Below are 22350 nucleotides of genomic sequence, written 5' to 3'. Positions count from 1 at the left end.
ATCATACTTCTCACTCCACCCAGATGTGACCCTGATAATGCAACCTTACTTTGCTTCAGTCCAATGCTAAACAGCCCCTTTTGTGGCTCCCTTTAACCTGGATAATGTAACCTACAAGAGACCACCATCTTTTGAGTGGCAGCTTCCAACTTCTGTATGCTGTCACTTCCACCATGGTCCAGAACCTTTCCCCCTTACTTCAGAAGGAAGCCACATCAATCCGGGCATAGTAAGTCATGCCTTCCAGATGTTGGCCATAATGGATTGACATTCTGGGAGTTGTTGACCCAATACACCAGGTTTGTGGCACATACAAGGATTATGATGACAAAACATCTGCAGTGTACTCTGAACATTTATTACTGATACTCATCTGCAATACAAGCTAACATTGCCATTAGAACTGCATAGTTGCAAATAAAGTCAGTCTTCCAAGCCAGATTCCAAGGAAAAAACCCTAACCCTAACCCAAGGAAAAAAGAAATCCATCGCTTCTGCAGAATGAAATAATTTATCTTAGGCTGAGTTCACATGTGGAGTTTGTAGTCCAAAATTATTGGAGGACAGTAGGGTACCATCACCCATGCTAAGAGTGCTGAGCCAGACACGGTGAGGCTGAGGTCAACTTCTCCTGCTCACTGGTTGGCTCAGGTACACCCTTAGCGAAATCCACATCACTGGGAAATTTGGACAATAAAATGGAAGTGACAAAAATCAAATTTATATCACATGACACAATGATGTAACTCATTTGGCATTGGCTCTGTTTTGGCTGAAAGCCCAGTTTGGAAACCATGACTTATGGCTCATGTGATATGAGAACTCATAAAATTGTAGTTTGTTCAACAAACCATGTCTTAACACAATGTCCGGAATCAGCTGTTAGAGTCCTGAAAAACAGCAGGATGAAAAATGCACTGAGGTGCCTCTATGTGGCATTTAAATGACATTTAAAAAATACACATGCACACATGTCTGAGACATTTCACCATACATGACCTTTATTGGTGACATCGGGGGTCATTTATTATACAGAAGTCACATCACACCATTCGCTTCCAATTTAATCCCTTTATAAATCTGTAGCAAAAGTGCACTTTTAATCTATAACATATATTTTTCAATATTCTCTCCATCTTTCAAGTCAGGTATTATTTGTAAAAACATTATCACCAAATATACAAAATACAAGCTTAGCGTTCTCCTATGCTAGGTGGTTGCAACTGCCATCGGACGTGGGGGGCTTTGCCCATGGACTCTTCAGCTTCACCCCACCTGGGCCCACAACATGAGCGAATGGTGTGTGTCCACAGTGGATTGGGTTAAAGGTTTTTGTGGTTTTGCTTGGAGAAGATTTCTAGCCGAGAGAAAATTCACACATAATACCTAAATAATGCATAACTGCCAACTGGCTGTCAACAGCTATTCGTATTAGAGATGACAACCTTTGAAGAAAAGGTGACTCTTGCATATTGGACATAACATACCCACATCAGTTGCTTCCCTGAAGTAGTATGAATGCTGAAATGTGAATTCTGAAATCATTTAAAAACACATAGATGACATTATGTGTCACTAATGGAATGTCACTGGTAACCAAAAGAAAACAGCTACTGTAAGACAATGGCTGCAATCTTATAGCCTCCTTGGAGGTCCCAGGAAAGTTTGGTGTCCCCACTGAGGATCTACTCTTGGAAAGACAGTTCCGACTTCTCCCACCTCCCATGGAAACCTACAGAGCCTCTGATGCTCTGAAGGAGGCCAAGGCAAAAGCAAGCAAGTCTCTTTCTTCACAGACATTGTCCATGAGGCTTGGATGATGCTGCAGCAGATGGACATCCTTGCCCATCCTTGCAATGTAAGGGAAAGCTTTCCAATTAAAAAGTTAAACCAACAAATATGGACCCAAGGAAGCAAGGAAAACACAGCTTTTCTTTGCTGGCACAAACCAGGCAAACTTTGGGAAGCAGTAGCTTGCCTGCCCTTCAAACCCCAGAGTGAAAGCAAGAGCTCAGGTTTTGAAATTTTCTCAGTCAATTTCCTTCTTGCCAAATGCCAGCCGAACATGATTGAGGAAAGCTTTGGGACAAGCAGAGATAACTTCAGAATAACTTCTCCCAAACAGAAAGCCCATTCTTATTTCCCTTTACGTGGACCAATAAAGAACTTTGTGCATTCCTCAAGGCCCACCAGGGGCTCCTGGGACTAGCTCATGTCATGCTTAAGTATGCTGGGAAGTTGTTGTAGGGAGGGAGAGGCATCAATGGTTCCCACACCCCAAACTGGTCTTTAGGTCATAGCCCAATCCAAGGTTCTTATAAACCTAAATAATTCTGGTAGAGTCTTCTCCATTGCACATTTTTTTCCTCTTAAGAATGCTTAGAGTTATAATACATGATGTTGGAAAATAGACATTAACTGTAATTCAGTCTTCCTAATACTGCCTTATTTTTTTCTCTATTGAAGCAGCAACAGCAGAAATATGTACCGGAAAATGAAACGTGGGGAGCAGAAGGTGATCGTGTTAAGAGGAACCTTTTCCAAGGCACTGATGGATGTTAATTTGAGTGCTTTCTTCTTAACCCTCCCCTGAATTGTTTCCAAGGCCAAAATCATGAATATTATTTAAACTTTAATGTTTAGAGCTGTGATGTCCATTTACAACATGTTGATCCATGCCTAGAATTGCTTCTTACATGCAAAACTGAACACTAAATAGATCCTGTTTCAGCAGAGGGCACTTTTGGCTTAGAGAATAGCTCCAAGAAACTGTTATTTTAGTTTTTATGCTAGATGTGACCTCAAAAATTTACACCTATTTCTTTCCTGACTTCTACAGTATTGTGGTTCGGAGTCAAAATCTCTTTTTAAAAAGGATTAACAGATTTATAAAGCATATAAAAATTACTTTTCAAGGAAATTTTAAGAAAGAGACAAAGTGAAAAAAATGTAGAATAAATAGTGTTATCTGAAATAAAAGTGACATCTTTAACAAAATCTTCAATCCTGTAGAAACACCTAGTGTCCTTTTCCCATACAAAAAAAAAGTAAAAATTAAACCACGATGCTTCCAGTATGATTTAAGCTGACTGCAATCTTGAACTATCAAAACTGCAACTTTCATCAACTTTCTCCTGGATGTGTCCCAAAACAGGGTAGATACTGAGCAGAGACTGGAGGGGAAATAATTCTGTTAGAATACAGAAAAATGGCATTAACGGAAATCAAAGGAGAGTCTTAAGCCACGACTGAACAGTGAACGGATTCTACAAGGTTACTTTAAAAATCACTTCCTTGGTTCTTGAATAATTAAGCAGCCGGGTTTCAAGTAGAGGTAAAAGATTTTGGAAGTTAGCAAGTATAAAATAGCCTAGAAAGAAAATCAAAGCAAAATGCATCCTTGTTCAGGGCAGTTCTCCTCAAGGAAATGCACCACTTGATTTCCTGAAAATTGCCCACGATAACGAGGAGGAATTGATTCTGCTATCACTATGCTGTCCTTTCTGGGCACAGCCTTGATCCCTTCTGTTGTGCACAAGATGTTCTAAAAGTGTGCCATCTCAGTCTCTTGATTGGTAGAAGAGAATATATCCAGATTCTGAATTTTTGGAAATGTCTGAAGTCAATCCATAGAATTCTTCAATCGCTTGAGCGTCGATTTTCTACGATTTAAGGCAAGGAACAGATTAGTAGGGAGGGAGAATCAGCATCACTCTCCATTTCTCCTGGTCTAGCATTCTCATGCCCTGACTTGAAGCAGAGTTTTTCCGGTCTCTACTATGATGGGGGCCCTCTGGTCTGTAGAGGAAGCTTGTGTACCCTTCACTGAAATGTAATTGACATCAAAGTCAGGGGCCCTGGCTCGCCCCACTGAGAAGATCACCAAAAGGTAACGTGAGACCTTGACCTGAACAACGGATCATGCCCGACGGTCCAGAGCACGTTACCTCTTCCTAACAGGAAAGGCAGCGCTCTCCCACTGTTATTGGTGGACAACAGATGGACATAATAGGCAAAAGAAAAGGCCACTGTATTAAATTTAATATATCTGAAATACATTAAATATGCAATAAATCAATGTATTAAAAGAACCTTCTTGCTCTTTGCTGCTGGTAACGATTTCTCTGCAAAATCAGCCAAACGGCCTGCAGTCCATGGAGCTGAATGCATTTATCTGGCTCCACACAAAAATAATTAAAATTGGGCTGTTTTCATCTTGGCCCGAAGAAGAGGTGGGCATTCTCTGCCCAGTTTGCCTCTTCCAGAGGCAATGGGCTGATGTGACCTGTAATCGCTCAGTGTTCATATGGGATCCAACATTTTTCATCTGTCTAGTGAACAAGTGCTGCTAATCTCACCATATTCTCAATCTGTGACTTCTGCATTGCCTTCCACTTATGGCAGGGGTATCCACAGGATCAAAGCTCCACTAGGTTTTTACACACATTGCATATAAACACTTCACACTCTGTAGACAGCTTCAGGGTACTGATATCTGCTCTCAAGGTTCCTAGCCTTCATCAAACAAAAACACTGAATCACTAACACTTTTTTCTCCAGACCTGAGAGAAACTTTCATATTGAGCCCTGAAAAGTAAAACTGGCCCTTGTTTTTCTTCCCAACTCACTAATCATAGCTGTTAAGAAAAATTAACCAGGCTGCAAAAGGACTTATTGTGTCTATGTGTGTATGAGTTTCGGAGGTGGAGGAAATATAATATAGCTCCTTCCAATTTACTTACTTACTGGTAAAGCTATAAGCATCCACTGGGTGGGCAGAGCAACCAGTGTCATGGTGATTTATCTATCTAATTTTATTTATCTACCCATCTCTAGGAGCAAGAATGCTGCATGATTCAAAACTGTACTGTAAAAAAATTATGTCTTCACAACATCAAGCTTTGTAGTAGAAGTGTAGTTTTGCCTCACCCAAGACATGATCTTTTGAATTGGTTGGTCCAAATGTGAAATTTTGTATACCTCTGGTTTCACATTTCTGTGTGGAAAACATTTATCCCATCTGTTGCCATCAATCGAACGTGTAGTCAATCAGAGCCAAAGAAATCAGACAGATGTGCAGAGTCTAGCAATGTCTCCTTTTAGCTTCAAAAGATTTCTTATCTATAGCTCTGAGCCCAGACAATTTGGCTAAGCTAAACCATGGTTAACAACCTTGTCGCTACTCTGATGGACTACACCAGTCATCACCTGGGCAGAATGCTGCTGCTCAGTTATTAAATGGCGTGCAATTCTGGAGTCCTTTACACAAGTGTTTCTCAACCTCAGCAACTTTAAGATATGTAGCCTTCAACTTGGGAATTCTGGGAGTTGAAGTCCACACATCTTAAAGTTGCTGAGGCTGAGAAACATTGCTTTGTACCAAGCTCCATAATTTACCTGGCTCCTTTCTTCACTTCCTTAGACATCTGATGCTGCTGTTGACTTACCTGGTCCTAAATAGCCTGGGACCCTTTTCCAGTAAGCATCCGATTTTTGAGATCTTTGGAGGATACCTTGTCTTCCTTTGCTATGAAACCATCTTATTTGGACACTGCCCTAAGCATCTTGCAGCTCTTCACCCAAACCTTGGCAGGGAGACTAGACCTCTGAGTCTTCTGCTATACTGAATTGTTGCTGCATTATTCTTTGTTGATGTTATCTGAGGGCTTATTAGTATTGATTTATTGGGTGGTGGGAGTGGAACATTTGTTTGTATGATTGATTATGAAGAGTAGGTATTTATATTTAGTTACAAAAGAACAAACTGAAAATGGCTTTGATCCAAAGTTATACAGAAGCCCTGGAGCAAGATACAAACTTACCTCTACGATGTCATCATCGAATAGCAACCAAAACCCATGACTTTTCACAATGGTGATATAATGTCCGCGATTTGGACCACTGCAATGAAGGAGAGAGGTAATGTTAATGCTGGATATTGACACTTAGGCATCTACCTACAGTTCTCCTAGGAATTTTATCTTCAGAAGCCTCTCTGACATGAGTGGAAGTAACACTGGTTGTGCTATGGCTTATTTTCTGCCATGGCCACCTCTGATGAATCCTTGATCTTAGTAAACAGAGGAAAGGAAGGTTGGATGAGGACTCTATAGTGAAGTCATCTTGCCTGAGGGTTCAGGCCTGACCTGGGACAGAGCCACTCCCTTCAGGCACCTGATTCTGAAGCTCTCTCACAGTCCCAAGGGTGGTGTCCCCACGGAGTGGTGAAGCAATGAAAGGAACAGTGCAGTTTCCTTGGGAGTAAAAACCGATTCAGGAGTCAGGAATCTCTCCTGAATAGATGTTGATGAAGATTCTCAGTCATCCAGGTGGAATTATCTGGAGGTTGAGCCATGGCAACTGGACTTCTTTTCTTCTGGTTTGATACGTTTCTCTGCTTGTCCAAGCAGCTTCTTCAGTCTAGAAAGTTGGTTGGGGGGACCCCATAAATGTCTTCCAGGGTGGCTGCGTTTCTCACTAACATGATGGGCTGGTTGAAGGGACAATAGGAGATGTGATTAGTAGAGTCTTTGGGATGTGGATGTCTTGCTCCTAAACCCTCACTCATCCCCAAGTGGGTTGTTAAGTGCTGCCTCCCTGGTGAACTTGTGAAGCGGTCTTAAACTTCCTGAGGACTGATTGTCCCTTCAAAGAGCCCATCATGTTAGTGAGAAATGCAGCCACCCTGGAAGACTTTTATGGGGTCCCCCTAACCAACCTTCTAGACTGAAGAAGCTGCTTGGACAAGCAGCAAAATGTATCAAACCCAAAGAAAAGACGTCCAGTTGCCATGACTCAACCTCCAGACTCTCCTGAATAGACTTAGCTCCTTAAGGGCCAATAAGAACCACCACTCTCCCCATAAAAGTCATGGGCAACTCCCTATCACATGCTGGAAGCAATGTTGGTTCTGGGGTGCATTTTGGTGCTTGTGTGGCCAGGAAGCTCATCTAGATTTCTGAACTTTGGCCCACTCTCTACACTGGCTTTATGGCACTTCATTTGCTACTAGGAATCCTTGACTAACATTGATTTTCTTTACTGCCTTTCCACTCCTGTATCCATCTTTGGTTGGTTAGATGAGATTTGTCACTTCCATGCTACCCACTGGATAGGAAGTATAAGCATAATTTTAATGTGTTTTTTATCTTGTTTTTAAGTATCGTTAGCTGCCCAGATCATGAATTTAAGATGGCTGCCATACAAACTGAATAAATAAAATCAAAAGCCATCCATGAATAGCAGACTCTTCTCCAACACAAAGAAATATATGCTTTAGAGATCTCACCTACATCCTGAAATTTAATCCTAGACCTGTATTTAGGACATGTCATCCTAAATGATATGTGACAACCAAAGTCTTGCTTGTACTGGGCAGAGAGATTCAAACCTTGCGCTAGGCTATCCTGTGCAAATCCAGCCTTTCATGACTGATGGATTAGCATGAGGTGGGAAGCCAGCCGACTGTGGTTCAGTGAGCGAACCATGGTTACACAAATCATACTCAGTGTGATGTGGGAATTCAATCTATGACTGAGATGGAACTCTTGAGAGAGAGAATGATTCTATACTACAAACCTCTTCTACAAAAACTAATTAGGGAGGCTTATAACTTGGCACTGATAACAAAGCCAAAATTAATGGATGCAATAAACATTTGGACAATATGCAGCTTAGCCACCTGGTGGTGCTGCTATACAAAACCCTTAAATCATTTGGCCAAACTGCTTTAATAGCTTCTTTGTTCCAATAATAGCTTGCTTCAATTTTCCTTTGCAAAAGATGAAGTATCCTGCATCTGGTTCCTATAAATAAAGCAACATTTTCCATCAATGCACATAACTGATATACACATTTTAAAAATGTGTATATCAATTATACACTCAAGGAGCAAAAAAACGCAAAAGGTTCCTGTGTGCACATTTTCACTGTGTTCTTAGTTTTTACCACTGAAACAGTATTAAACCTTTACTTGCTAACATAGAACAGACTTCGGTCTCATCAACCGTCTTAAACACAACCCTGATCATCCTTCTCTACAAATCTAGTAAAGCTATCCCAGGGATGCAGACCCATACAAAATGGGGAAAGCTGGTAGAGCAAGGCATACCAGGCCAGACAATAAATGATAGGGAGGAAAAACTGGGCAGAATGGCAGAGGATTTTTCTTTATGTTTGCAACAGAGATAAAGGATCATGTAAGAGGCAGTGAGATTCAGGGAAGGAGGTGATCTGCTAAGAACAAACAACAGCTTACTGAGAACAAATTTAGCTTAGATGGTCCTCAAGGAGAAGGGGAAATTAATGGAGGGAGAGAGGATGAGAGACAAATCATAGCCCTGTCTGAAATTGCATGCAGTTGCCTTTGTAATCTTGACAGCTGATCTACCGCTTCCAAAAATGGGAATGCAAGCCCGAAACTGTTCTTTTGTTCAAGCTGGGGGTCTCCCTGAAGTTCACCTGCCAACTCAGGAGGCACCAGCGGGCAGTAACTCACCTATAACTTTTTTGGGCGCTTACCTGCCACAATGCACCACCACAGCCACGAGATCATACATTCGGTCTGGGTTTGTAGCATCCCCTGATGTGTTGAAGAGTCGAAGCTCCAGAGGAAAGACTACACGATAGGAAAGTTTGGTGTATCGGTGTAGCTGGTCCATGTATTTGAACCTTTTCAAGTGCAGAGCAAGAATCATAGGCAGCTTTTTCACTCGCATCCTTGATTAGCAATGTAAGAACAATGGAGAGAGGAAAAACATAATTTGGTGTGATTAATTTCACGGTTTGACATGATTCACAACATTTATTCAGGCTCCAATAACCACTGGATGTCACTGCTCTAAAAAGCTCCTTGCCCCACTGTGGCCCCAGATTACCCAAGCCTCTCCTGGAAGGAGAAATCAACCTCTGAACTACCTCAACGATTGCAGAAATGAGTTACTAGTCAACTCTGAATTTGAGGTTTTGTTCAGGAAAGAGCAAGGAAAGAAGCTTCAGCATTATGGTCATGTGTAAAAAAAAATTCTTTTAAAAAAAGCTGCAGAGTTAATCATGCAAAATAAGAAATGAACAGAATTATGAGAAGTGGGGGGGGGGGGAAGAGTGATTTAGCCACCTTCTCTTCCCCATGTAGAAACTTCATTTGGGCATTCTTCACGTTTCTGAGACGAGGCCAAATGCTTCTGAATGCATCTTAATAGCTAGAAGAATTAGAAATGTCTCATTCATAAACAACAGAAAGATCCTGCTCAACTACGAAGAGAGGAGTTGATTGAGCACCTATCGCTTCTTTCTCGGCATAGCCTACCTTCCAAGTCTGTTGTAAATGTAAGGGGATCAAGAACCAAATTCCTTGGTGGGACCCAGAAATGTAATAAAAGTGCATCTTAGCCTCACCTCTTTTGTGCTTCCTGTTTACTGCGGCACTGCTCACAGTAGTACTTATATTCGCTGCATAGCGTCTCGGTGTTACTGAACCCCCTGCAAAAAGGAAGACTGGAGCAGGAGTTGCAATCATCAGGTTTTCCACCCCCGACCAGATTTTCTCAGGGTCATCTGTACAAAGCTCCCACATAGAGGAGGCCAAAGCAGCCTCCGTTTGCAGCGGGGAACTTAAATGCCATCCAGCACCACAAAATGGGCAGTTTAGAGGCCGAAGCTAAACTCGGTTCTATTTTTTCCCTCTGATGTGCACCCTTTAGGCCCCATCCCTCAATGACTCAGAGAAGGGGCTGTAAAAAAGAGCCACTTCTGATGACTTTATTTGACTGTGACCTTCCTGGCAAACATGAATTCCAATCAAGTAATGGCCGTTGATAATTTGTGTGTGGGTTTGTGCGTGCAAGATCACTTGATAGCACCATTATCACATCAAACAACTGGATCTACAGCGTGCGGCACAGTAATTCATGGATTTGCATCTGTATGACCGCCAAAGCAAGCAAATAACTCTCCCTGAAACCCCATTCCGGACTAGAACTGCTGTAAAAGGCAGAACATACATAGTTAAATAAAAATAAATAACACCCTAGGAAGTTATTTAATGTGTTAGTGTTGGCTTCGAGCTTCAGTGTCCCGGGGTTAAGTAAAGCATCCTTCTGCTTTGTCTGGCTGCACTTTTTGTTTCTGTTTAAACGCGTACCTCAAGCAGTGTGTGATTGATGTATTTTGTTCCACGTCAACCGATAGGTCCAGAAAGTCTTCATCTTTGCTGCTCACCTTGGAGGAAAGAAAAATGCAGGTTTTAAAATTTAGGAAACAGAATGAAGAACATACAACTGTGCACCATCTAATTCCTAGCGTTGCTCTCTGGTAAATCTTTCATCTTGGTGTAGGCTCCCAAACTGGTCACATTCCCTACATTTATTCCTAGGAAGCCGGCCAAGCAGCGGACTTTATGTCTGCCTTCATTACAGTTCCAAAAAACCAGTGACAACTATTATGATACAGAGGCAAAGACTGCAGGTTACTAGACTCTAACTCAGTGTTTCTCAATCTCAGCAACTTTAAGACGTGTGGGCTCCTCATGCTGGCTGGGGAATTCTGGGAGCTGCAGTCCACACGTCTTAAAGTTGTTGAGATTGAGAAACACTGCCCTGCCCCATCAATCCCAGCATTTTTGCAGTGCAGACATGCTCTGAAAAAGGAGGAGAGAGAAAAGTTATGGTTAAGAAACTGAATCCCATAATGGGTGCATTTGGAAGCCACACTCTCTCCCCCCAAGAATGTAGTCACTATAAATGTATGTTCTCTGGTTAGGTGAGGGCAGAATTAGCACCAAACCCTCAACTAACTAGCTTCCTGGTTGGGGTGCTGGAGATCGTAGCTGTGCACACCTCAAGCCAACCGCCTGGCTTAGCAGGACACATGAATGGACTCAGATAGGGATGTGCAGTACTTCAGATCCAAAGCTGAAAAAGCACTCTGGGGAGGGCTTGGCACTCTGTCAGTGCCTCCTCTAGTCAACCTACCAAGCAAGACCAGGAAAAGTGGCTTCTTGGAGGAGATGCGAACCAGACACTCATGTCCACTCCAAAGCTTCAGATCCAAAGTACTGCATGTTCCCAAATCAGTACTTTTAAACTGAAGAATGTAACAGGGCATCTATTTCAATACTCTTAAGAACAAGAACTGAGACAAAGAGTGGGGCAGAGTTATTAACTTCATGCCCTACTTTGGGCTTCTTGACAGCAGATGGCTACCAGTTATGGCAGGAAACAAGCAAGGAATCTCTGCTCTGAAGACTGTATTGCAGTTTGGGCTTAAAGGCAGTCAATGACCGGCTCAGACAACCTTCTCTAACCTTCTCGGTCTCTTTGGAGGCAAGAAAACTGCCTGCTGTCTTCTTCACGCAATAGAGGCTAGTTGCAGGCAAGCAGCTGCACCCACCCAGAAAGATCCTCCAAGGCCATAGCAAGACATCACACGGTTCCTGCAACTAGCAATGCCACTGTACTGCAGCAGTGAAGATGGGATGAATGCCCAACTCTAATCTGCCCTCCTGCCCTTAAAAACTGTTAGTCAAAGAGGTGCCCTATTTTAGCCCTGAAAAGTTTTGCCTCAGAGACAGGAGAGCAGAGCAGAGCAGGAGAGGCAACTGATTTTCCCCAACCTGCTCAGTAGAGAAAGAACAGTTTGATTGATTGATTGATTGATTGATTGATTCTTGTCTCTTTGGAGGCAAGAAAACTGCCTGCTGTCTTCTTCACGCAATAGAGGCTAGTTGCAGGCAAGCAGCTGCACCCACCCAGAAAGATCCTCCAAGGCCATAGCAAGACATCACACGGTTCCTGCAACTAGCAATGCCACTGTACTGCAGCAGTGAAGATGGGATGAATGCCCAACTCTAATCTGCCCTCCTGCCCTTAAAAACTGTTAGTCAAAGAGGTGCCCTATTTTAGCCCTGAAAAGTTTTGCCTCAGAGACAGGAGAGCAGAGCAGAGCAGGAGAGGCAACTGATTTTCCCCAACCTGCTCAGTAGAGAAAGAACAGTTTGATGGGATTAGATAAAACACTGGAAAGCATCGTTCTGGCCACTGAATTTGTTTTTTTGAAATCAGATCAGCTCAAACAATCACAGTTGCCTCTAAGGATTTGGGGCTGTTCAATCAAATGTCTGGTTTTTCTTTTTCTTTGAACAGCAAGAGTGTAGAGCTACCTCCAAGGTAGTTCGGGAAATTCTTCTTAGTTTCTAAAGCCATGTGAAAGAGTTGGTGATGACTGATGCATGCATTCAAAGGCAAGTTGTGTTGTTCTCTGGATCCAGGAATGTGTTGTTCATTCCAGTTTACTCCAGAAAATGATGGAAATGCTCATATGCTGGCCGTGCAGCCACGCAGAGGGGGAATTTGCTGGAAAGCCCGAAAACATCCCTTGTATGTCCCTAAGCGCTCGTTTAGCCTCCTCTTCCAAGCTGTGCCAACAAAATGACACCCCTAAAGAGATGATGCAGGAAAATGGGCCCCTTCTGCCTTAATTCCTATATGCTTTATCGTTATAAAAATATATACAACAAATAGAAGACAGACACAACACCCTTGCAACCTGTAAGAAACAAGGACCAGGCATCCAAGCCAACAGAGAAGTCACCAGATTGAGGCTGATAGGACAATGCTGGGTCTTCTGGGCAGAGTTCCAGCCAGAACTCTCTGGGACATTAGGGAAAGATCGTTGCTGGAAGCTTCAAAGGGCCTCTGATTGATCAGAGCAGACAGGAGCGATTCTGTGATTTGGCCGAGACATAGTACTTTTATAGTCCTATCATCAGAAATGTAAAGCACAGATTGCTCATGCTTGGCCAGATAACGTATTTAAGAGCGTGTTGTTAGCACCCTCATAAACAGCTGTATTGGTGGGTGTGGACAGTCACAAACTGGTGAAGGCAGACTGGTGCTTCCTGCAAACCCTTTAATGCCCAAGGATATTCCTTAGCACCACCATTTACTCTGCTTCTTTCTGCGCGCGTGGGCACATTTTCAGAGAAAGCACTAAATTGCAGCAATGCACTGTATTCACTTTCAAAGGGTTCCTACGGAGCTTATGCGGGGTCTTGAGGTGTTCTTAGAAATAAAAATATTAGAGGCTGGGATGCTCAAGCTTCTAAACTTTCCATTCAAAATAAATTAAAAGAATCTTTCTCAAATTAAAATTGGGTGGGACAGAGACCCTGGTGAACACCAAAAGAAATCCTCAAGAGCATTAGTGTTCTTGGGCATCACCTTTCCTACCCTGCTTTAAAATTTAAGAGACAAGTTTTTTAGAGATCAAAGAGAAAAATACAGTAAAAGTGAAGAGATACCCTGTCAGTCACTTCAGAGAATGACATTCATTAATGAATTTATCTATCTATCTATCTCTATATTCTAGCTCAGTGTTTCTCAACCTTGGCAACTCTAAGATGTGTGGACTTCAACTCCCAGAATTCCCTAGTGAGCCACTGGCTGGGGAAATTCTGCGAGTTGAAGTCCACACATCTTAGAGTTGCCAAGGTTGAGAAACACTGAGCTAGCTAAATGCAGGTTTAGCAGCTAGAAGGAGATAACCATTCATCTGTTTATATACTCAAAATAAGAAAAGGGGAAAAAACAGTCAACACTCTTGGAAAAGAACCATGTTAAGAGTTTAGGAAAACGTAAAGAGCCACCTACAGCTTCACAGTTTAAACACCGAGTTTCATTTGTTAGTGTTCCCTGGAAGATTTCATGGACCCACGTGAGATCCGTCTTCTCCCCTTCATCACTCTCAATGCTTCCGTTCTGGAGTTTGCCATTCTGTTTCTCCTGCTTCCTTTCTTCTTGTAGCAAGTCCGCAATTGTGTTCAATAGATAGTTCAGGAATTCGTGTGCATCCTGTTGCATATAATTGTCAAACAGCTCTGATAACAAGAAGGTACACAACGAAAGGAAGAGCAGAGGAATCAAGATATTAGACTAACAGCTGAGTACAGTTAAAGTCATTACAGACTTTCAGATACCAAGGCAGAGTAGAAAGCAACGGGGTATGCCTTTATTAAAAATAAGCACATTTTTACCTGATTAGTCTCCCTAATTGTTAAAAGAGTTAAGGGTGTACGTCTTTTTCCAAATTTATCTGTTCTGTAATAGGGGTCCTGATACCCAGAAAAGAAAGTCCAAAACAGTGACAGTCACCATCACCTCTTCTTCCTCCTCCTCCAACTAGAAAGCTGCCTTGAGCAAACCACATCAAAATTAACAGATCTTGGGCCGGTGAATCTGAAGATCTGTTCCCCTGCGACCAAATGTTTTCTGCTCCTATACTTGTATAAAATTCGAAGTGCTCAACACTGTTTGCCAGATTACAAGCCATCTCTGCTCAGTTGGGTGGTACACATCATTCTCATAACCCAGCAGGACTTGAAATTAGAATATATATCACACACACACACACACATTTACCACTTAAACATTATATCACTGGAAAAGTATTATATATTCAAATTGCATCAATTTTTCAGAGGCAAAAATTCAGAGCTGATTAATTTCTCTCTAGAGGTCATGTTCAATTATTTTCTGACAACTTCATAAGTTTTATTAACCACTCATAGCACTTGAGAAGTAAGTTCATAGAAGGGGGAATACTTAGAGAATGGACTGAATTTGGAAACCTTTTAACACAAAATTTGAAGCATTTGCTAGACCCTATTTATAAATTGTTGGTGAAATATGACCCAGCAACTGAACAAGTTAAAGACCATGTAATTTAAATGGATGCAGACTTTAGATACAATAACAATATGCCAAAATAGGAATTTAAATGGAAGAAAAACATTAAATTCACATCAAATATGATCACTTAGAAAAAACCAGCATAAGATGTTTTGCTGCTGTTATATTACTCCAGTTCTGACTGCTAAAATGGATAGTTCATTCTCTAAAAATTGTTGGAAACAACAATCAGGTTAGATCATTTTTTCATATTTGGTGGCAATGTTGTAAAACTCAACAATTCTGGAAAATGATTAATAATAGAATGAAAAAGCTTCTGAAAGCTGTGTTTCTCTCCAACCTGTTATTATTTTATTAAATATTACTAAACCTTACATTTCCACAAAGCATAATGAACTAGCATTGTAGACAGATGGTAACTGCTGCAAGGATATTCTATGCTTCCAACGGGAAAAGTACAGCTGCTTCTGCAGAAGAATGGCAAATTAAATTGTGAGAGTATGCCTTGATGGCCCAAATAACTTTGTATTTCAAAGGTAAATCTGACATAGGATTTAACTCAACTTGGAAACTATTTTTGGATTATAATTCCACATATGGGTTTTTACTTTATCTGAAATGTGGAGCTTTTTTAAACATGTTCTTAATCTTCTAGCTATTAATGATCTATTAAATGAGGATTGACTTTCAACTGCTTGGATAGAAATTACTGTAATTCTTCATTTTGTTTTATGATTTATACTGTGCTGATTATTGCAGCTGATATTCATATATTATTTTGATTTTAACAATGGTTGATACTTTTTAAAACAACAGAACATATTCAGTTACTTAAAACTAATGTAATATTGAAAGTTTTAACCCAGTTCTATCATGCCTGTAAATTCCCCATTTACTTTATTTTTCTTGCCTTTTTCTTTTTTTCTTTTGTTAGTTTATATTTTTTCTTCATTTTTCCTTTTTTCAAAAATGCTTAGAAAAAGAAGATTTTTAAAAAGGAGATGTAAACATATTCACAGCATTTCTTTGAGCTAATAGATTTCTTGGCCCATGACAAAAAGTGTCATTACGCTTTTCATTATCTTAACTTACAGGCACTGAGCTGAAGTGCCACCGATTCCCATAGGGAATAAACAGTGATTAATACCATCATGAGTGGTATTAATACCACCATGAGCCAAATGAACCTCAGTTCAACCGTTTTACTCTGGTCTGGATCAATAGGCAGACCATGAGAGTTGGAATATTTCAACAATAAACTTTCTGCAGCGAACATTTTCCTCCGTACAGTATGTTCAAATCCAAGTCAGTACCTACAGATACACAAGGAAGCAACTGTAACTGAGCATATATTCAACCTGGATATTTAAAAAACACAAAACAAAACCCTTGCTCAACAGATACAATACTTGCTAAAAGGTATACTAGCTCTCTTTTACATCAAACACAAAGCGAAAATCGTAACTATCGTACACATTAGTAGGCCTCCAAAACTGGTGACTATTCAATGTGACTCAAGGCCTCAGTTCACTTCTAGTTTGGGCTTGGAAAAAATTCCTCTCTGAAAACTACAGAGAAACAATAATTGCCTATCACTGCTAGGAGTTTTGAACTAGATAGGCTATACCCATCTGAGCCAGTAAAAGGGAGAGATAGGCCATCTTTTTAGTCAGGGGCATATTTAGAATTCTGACAACAGATGATGGGCACAGTTAAAAAATGGTTGCTACAGAAGTCTGATTTACTTACTAACTAGTTGTCAGGGTGGCATGGTCAGTTAAAAGACATTATTTAATCAGAAGCTGAACCAGAACACTCTCTACCACCTTAGGGGGGCCCAAAGACTTTGCCACGGATCAATATGGCGGTGCTCTGCTTTGCAAGTAGCCAGATTCCTATCCAGCTTTTTTCGTTAACAGAGTCTTTTTAAAAGGTCAGGTGGGACAGGGAGCTTAATGGGCATCAAGGGAGATGTCTGGGGACATCATGTGGACTACCCCGGTATGAGGGAGCTTCCTCTGTTCCCACAAATCCATAGTTCTGAGTGAAGGCATCCAAGGGGCTCTGGCCACAGCTGTCCCCAGTCAACAAAATCTGACAGCTAACACAATCTTAAGCAACCACTGCACCAAGACATACCACGTACAAGAAGCAAGAGGTTTAGTTACCATTTTCTTTCCTCAGTCGGGAAATGAACTTCTTGGGGGGGATGACTCCCACTTTCTTCTTTTGGGTGGCAATGCTGTTGAAGAGGTCTGACAAGCACGTCAGAAGGCTTTCCTTTTTGCGGGGCTGGACTTTGTAGGCCAAAACCTTTTCCCGAAAAGGACGACAGAAGTAAAGTGCCTGGAGGACCGAGTTACAGTAGCAGGTATTCCCAAACTGAAGGAGGAGAGAAAGAAAGAAAGAAAGAAAGAAAGAAAAAAGGTGGGGGGGTTGTTTGGGGAAATGGATATTCAACTGCAGGAAAAAGAGAACAAGGAACTCAAAACCAAGTTAACTACCAAGGAAAAGGGCAGGGAAAGCTGGCAGAATATTATGTAAGTTGAACATGTGGCACACAGTATTCTCACAAAAAGACATTTGAGGGAAGAAGAAATCTTTTTCTGTGTTCAGAGCTGGAAGGAGCATGAGAAGTTTTTTCCCCATGAATGCTATGATAAACCTGAAACTGGCCACACTTGCTATTAATGCATTTGGTCTGCAATCTCCACCTTGAATCTATCTTGGAATTGCGAGCCTTGTGGGCTGATTTGGGGGTCTTCTCAACACTTCCTCAGCTACAAACTGTTGTACAGCTTGCTTGAGGAACATCTTGGAGAACGTGAAAGCTCGCCCAATTTATCACATCATTTGGAACTGATGCCAATAAGTACACTGCCCATTATCTGTGGGTTTTATATTTCTTCTTGGATCAAAACAATTACAATTTCTTCTTACACTTGGGGAACTCCTTTCCTTGCAAGATGCCCCTCAAAATGATCACATCTCAGAAATCAAACCTCACAGGCTGTGGCAAAAAAACCAAGATCTCTATCTGCTACCACTCTTTAAAACCATGAATGCTTTTATGTCTGTAGCGTTTCTTTTATTGACCCTCAGTTTAGAGAGCAAAGGAGGCTGAACCCCGACCTTTTAAAAGCTTTGCAATGCAATCTGGCCCATGCTCAGACCCTGTGCTTGTTTCACAAACCTCAGTGCTAGTTAACTGGGGAAGGGAATCACATCCTGCTGGATGTCACTCCAGAGGAATCTGTTGGCAGTTAAGACTGTAAGTGACGGGATGGTGGTCAGGCCAGAGGGTGCTGTTTCTGACAGAGAGCGATGCACGTGAGGAGCCCAAGAGCAGAGTTAGACTAGATTCTCTTCAGAGTCAGCTCAGATCAGGAATAAGCAGGGAAGTCACCAGCACTCCTTGGAGAAATATGCCTCAGGGGGCGGGTGAGGTAGTCTCTTCATGCTTCCTGTTTACAAGGCTCTTAGCTGGAAGCAGATGTTTTGCATCTGTCACATTTGAAGGCTCCTTCATTTCAGAGAAAGAAAAGAGTCTGATGGGATAAGCACTTCTAGGGGGAATCGTTTGACATTCAGAATATATCATCGTCCTCTTATCTCCACCAGCCCCCTCCATCCTCGCCTAGACAATGCTAAATCTCAGCACAGAGTAAACAAAATTAATATTTGTACATTCAAAAAGAATGGGAGTTGCATTATTCAACACTAGGTTGTGGAAAGCTTTGATAGGGTGCTTTGATTCAACTAATCTTCAGTCAAATGACTCCCCGAAGCAGATTCCTGAATCACTTGCCTCGAGGCAGCAAACTGAATCAAGATGGCTTTGAAATGCTTTTTTGGTAGCTTCACCAGGGGCATTATAGACACCACTGCAATTTCACTTCCATACATGGAGAACACAGAAGGGAGGGAGAGGCTGAGAAGTGCCATGGTCTTTGATATGGCCAATGGGTTCCATCACCTCTGTGCCTTATTGCACTGGGAAGTGCAAGGAGCTATAACTAGGGTTCCAAAGTAGTTTCCCATCTTGGCTCTGACCAAACCTAAGCCAACTTAGTTTGCTGCATCAGGTTTTACATATCCTCTTTAATATTCACTCTACATACTCCCTATAATTTCTTACACATCCCAAATTCTCTCACACATTTTCTTACTGATAGTAAGAAAATTCAACTGTTCTCTGAATTGTGTTAACTTCTCTACTAATTAGCTTTTGTTACAACTAGAAGAGGCGAATGGGCACACTGCTGTATTTCTGTTGTTACTAAATTAAGGATTTGAATCATTTATTAAAATATGCAGCCAAATACATCAAGCAGCATCTGTTTTATTTGCATAATTATTCCAACTTGCAGTTGGCTTGCTGATGCATGAATTTCCTAACTGTGCCCTTCAGAAGTCATCTTCTCAACTTGGGCTAGTGCTAGAGATCTAAGAAGTTTAAAATGCTCAAGGTAGATCATAACTTATAAACAGTGGTGGTGCTAGATGAAGTTCATTCTGGAACATGCAGCTCTCAAAACTTTTTTGCACCTCCCAAAGACTAGCAAATAGTGCAATGTAATTTTGGCAGCAAGACGCCTGGAAAGGGAAGCACAACATCTCGCTGATTTAAAGATAAAAATGAAACAAAATAGGGAGTGATGCATGATGATGTCAAGGTATCCCCTCTCCCCAGCAATCGTCCACAGCTGCTGAAATGTGCCTTATTTCCTGTCTTAGCCTGTTCCAGCATATCAAATCAATACTTAGAAATTTGGTGTTTGAATAGGAATCTCCAGTGTTTCTCAACTTTAGCAACTGTAAGTTATGTGGACTTCAACTCCTGGAATTTCCCAGCCAGCCTACACATATATGCCTTAGCAATAACTCTCAGTGTTTGCATGCAGGGAGAAGCAACTGGGATAAATGGTGAGCCAGGTGCTGACCTTAAGCTTGAAGGCAACTGCAAACATCTACAAGTCCAGAGTACAAAGAAAGGTATTTCTCCATGATTGAAAAGGGAGGCCAGGCACAGCTTCCCTGAGCAGAACATCCCAGAGAGATCCTACTGCTCAGAAATCCCCATCATGGGTGCTATGAATTCCTAAATCAGCCTGGTCTGGAGAAGGATCCCAGGAGGTTCTTAATATTAGGAATGTTCTCACAGAAGACATCACTCCCTAAGACTTTCTAATTTCAAGACATTTAGGGTTTTAAAGACAAGAAGCAGTGCTTTAATTGTGGAGACAAATGGGACAGAACCCAAAAAGACTGTTTTAAGAGTAGCAAGGTGGATTTCCATGCAATGAAATCTTCCTAGTAATTTAGTTGATGTATTTGGTGTAAACTGATGTTCTTTAACTGTCTTCAGAGGGAGTTCACCAATCATCCAGAAGGTGTTGCTGATGCCTGGATAAATGCATTGAAGAAGAACTGCGCCATCTTTACCAGCTTCTAATAGGGAAAGGTTTTTATCATGATTATTAAAACAGCTCCTAGACATCTCTGAACAATGCTGGAAGTTGTTTCCTGGGATTAAAAAATCTCGTTTGTGCTCTTGAAGCTGCTATTAGCTTCACTAAGAGACGAAGAAAAGCTAGGCACTTATATTTTATCTTTTTTTTTTTTTGATACAGCAGATAAAATACACTTAGGTAATGGCACATTATATCTATAATATAATATAGATATTATATGCCCCCTTGTTATCAGTACTAACAAAAATGGAAGGCTTCTAAAAGTTCTTCACATTTGACTTTTCTCTTAAAAACCCCAATATGCATCTTGCAAAATTGTGAACAAATTTCTCTTTTTTTCCTTAGAACAGGAATAAGCAGTGGCTGGCCACATGTGACTCGACAAGCCATTTTTGCAGCCTCCAGAGCCCCCAACAGACACTTCACAGAAAGCACAATAATTGTCAATGGAGATCTAACAAAACCCCGTGAGATACAAAAAGGAATAAGACAGGGATGCCCACTGTCTCCTCTCCTGTTTATTTTATTCCTTGAAATATTGAATAGAGATATAAGACAAGATGAAAGAATTGTGGGAGTAAAGGTTTAAAAAGAAACTTATAAGTTAAGGGTTAATTTGCTGATTTGGTGTTGATTATGGAGGATCCACTAAAGGGTAGACTGTAGAGACATTAATGGGAAAATTAAAAGAATTTGGTACATTAGCAGTTTTAAGATCAATAATCAGAAGACGAAGATGTTAACAAAAATATGAAAATAGAGGATCAAACAGAACTAATGAAGAAAATGGGCTTTAAGACTGAGAAAAAAGCAAAGCATCTGGGTATCACCATGACAAGTATGAATTGTATGTTATTTCAAAATAATTATGTTAAGTCATGGAATAAGTTAAAAAGGTACATTAAGATGGGAGAAATTACCACTGTCATTGTTGGGGAGCATTTCCGTGATAAAAATGAATGTTTTGCCTAGAATGATGTTTTTGTTTCAGACAATACTGCTTTTGACAACTGATGCACCATTTAAACAGCAGCAAACGGATATATCTAAGTTTGTATGGCAAGAGAAAAAAAAACACAAGTTAAATATAAGGTGTTACAAGATGCAAAGGAAAGAAGAGGATTGGGTTTTCCTGATTTGATATTGCATTCTGCAGCTTGCCATCTGCTTTGGATGAAAGAGTGGGTGCTGCTGAAAAATAGAAGGCTTTTGGAGTTAGAAGGACATGACCTGAGATTTGGGTATGATATGGACATTTGTGGTATGATATGGATATTTGTGGTACGATAAAGTTAAGATTAATGTAGATTTTAAAAATCACTGTGTTAGACACACCATATTGAGAATATGGAATAGATACAAACCCAGATTGTGCCTGAAAACACCTTTGTGGCTCTCAGCAAAAGAAGGATTTTATAGACGAGAAATAATAGGCTTTGGTTAATGGTTAACATACAATGAGATACTCAAATTCTATCAAGGGGAATACAAAATAAAATCAAGACAGTAAATGATGGCAGAGGGACATAATTGTCAATGGTTTTCCTATTTACAGTTATCAGAAAGATTCAAAGTAGACAAAAGAATTTATGGTTTTGAACACTGTAAGACTGACTCTGAAACAGAATTGTGTACCAGTGATGAACATGTGATTGTTAAAATGTATAAACTTTTATTGAAATTTGAAACAGAAGAAGAGCAAGTGAAAGAATGTATGATAAAGTGAGCTAAAAGATTGGTTATAATATGCAGATGGAACAATAGGAAAATATGTGGTTGAAAGGATTGAAATTTACACTATGTTATAATCTTAAAGAGAACTTTTATAAAATGATGTACCGTTGATATATGACACCATAAAAATTATCTATCTAGTATAAACATACTTCAAATCTATGCTGGAAATGTGAACAACAAGAAGGGTCATTTTACTATGCTTGGTGGATGCGCAAAAAAGCTAGAAAATTCTGGATTCAAATATACACACTGATGCAGAGGATTTTAAAGATTAATATATAATTGAAATCAGTGGTTTTTCTTTTGGGACTGATGGACAAACAGTTGGAAAAAAGTCATGGAACTTAGTTTTTGTATATGATGACCGCAGTGAGATTATTGTATGCACAAGATGGAAAGATCTGGCAATACCTACGATGGAGGAACGGTTGGTGAAGATGATAGAACTTGCTCAG

At 40.7% G+C, this 22350-nt stretch overlaps 1 protein-coding gene across 4 annotated transcripts in view; it reads right to left on the bottom strand.

Annotated features, from left to right (window-relative positions):
- Positions 1-976: 976 nt before the first annotated feature.
- The window catches only part of LOC103061707 (ubiquitin carboxyl-terminal hydrolase 12-like), a 44057-nt gene continuing 22683 nt past the window's right edge, over positions 977-22350 (bottom strand). The window contains exons 3-9 of one of the 4 annotated variants that reach the window (XM_088129168.1): positions 16853-17144; positions 13647-13873; positions 10142-10218; positions 9397-9495; positions 8521-8718; positions 5823-5901; positions 977-3662 (exon numbers count right to left, since the gene is read on the bottom strand). In XM_088129168.1, coding sequence (XP_087985294.1) covers positions 3561-3662; positions 5823-5901; positions 8521-8718; positions 9397-9495; positions 10142-10218; positions 13647-13873; positions 16853-17144 — 1074 coding nt within the window. In that variant the 3' untranslated portion in view covers positions 977-3560. The remainder of the gene's footprint in view (positions 3663-5822; positions 5902-8520; positions 8719-9396; positions 9496-10141; positions 10219-13646; positions 13874-16852; positions 17145-22350) is intronic. The other 3 variants (XM_088129169.1, XM_088129170.1, XM_088129171.1) reach the window with 3 other exon arrangements.

Source organism: Python bivittatus, unplaced genomic scaffold, assembly GCF_059951505.1.
Source record: "Python bivittatus isolate LINGU-HERP-01145 unplaced genomic scaffold, Pbiv_v1 ctg000790_np1212, whole genome shotgun sequence".
NCBI classification, from domain to species: Eukaryota; Metazoa; Chordata; class Lepidosauria; order Squamata; family Pythonidae; genus Python; species Python bivittatus.
This window is presented reverse-complemented; position numbering and strand designations above follow the sequence as displayed.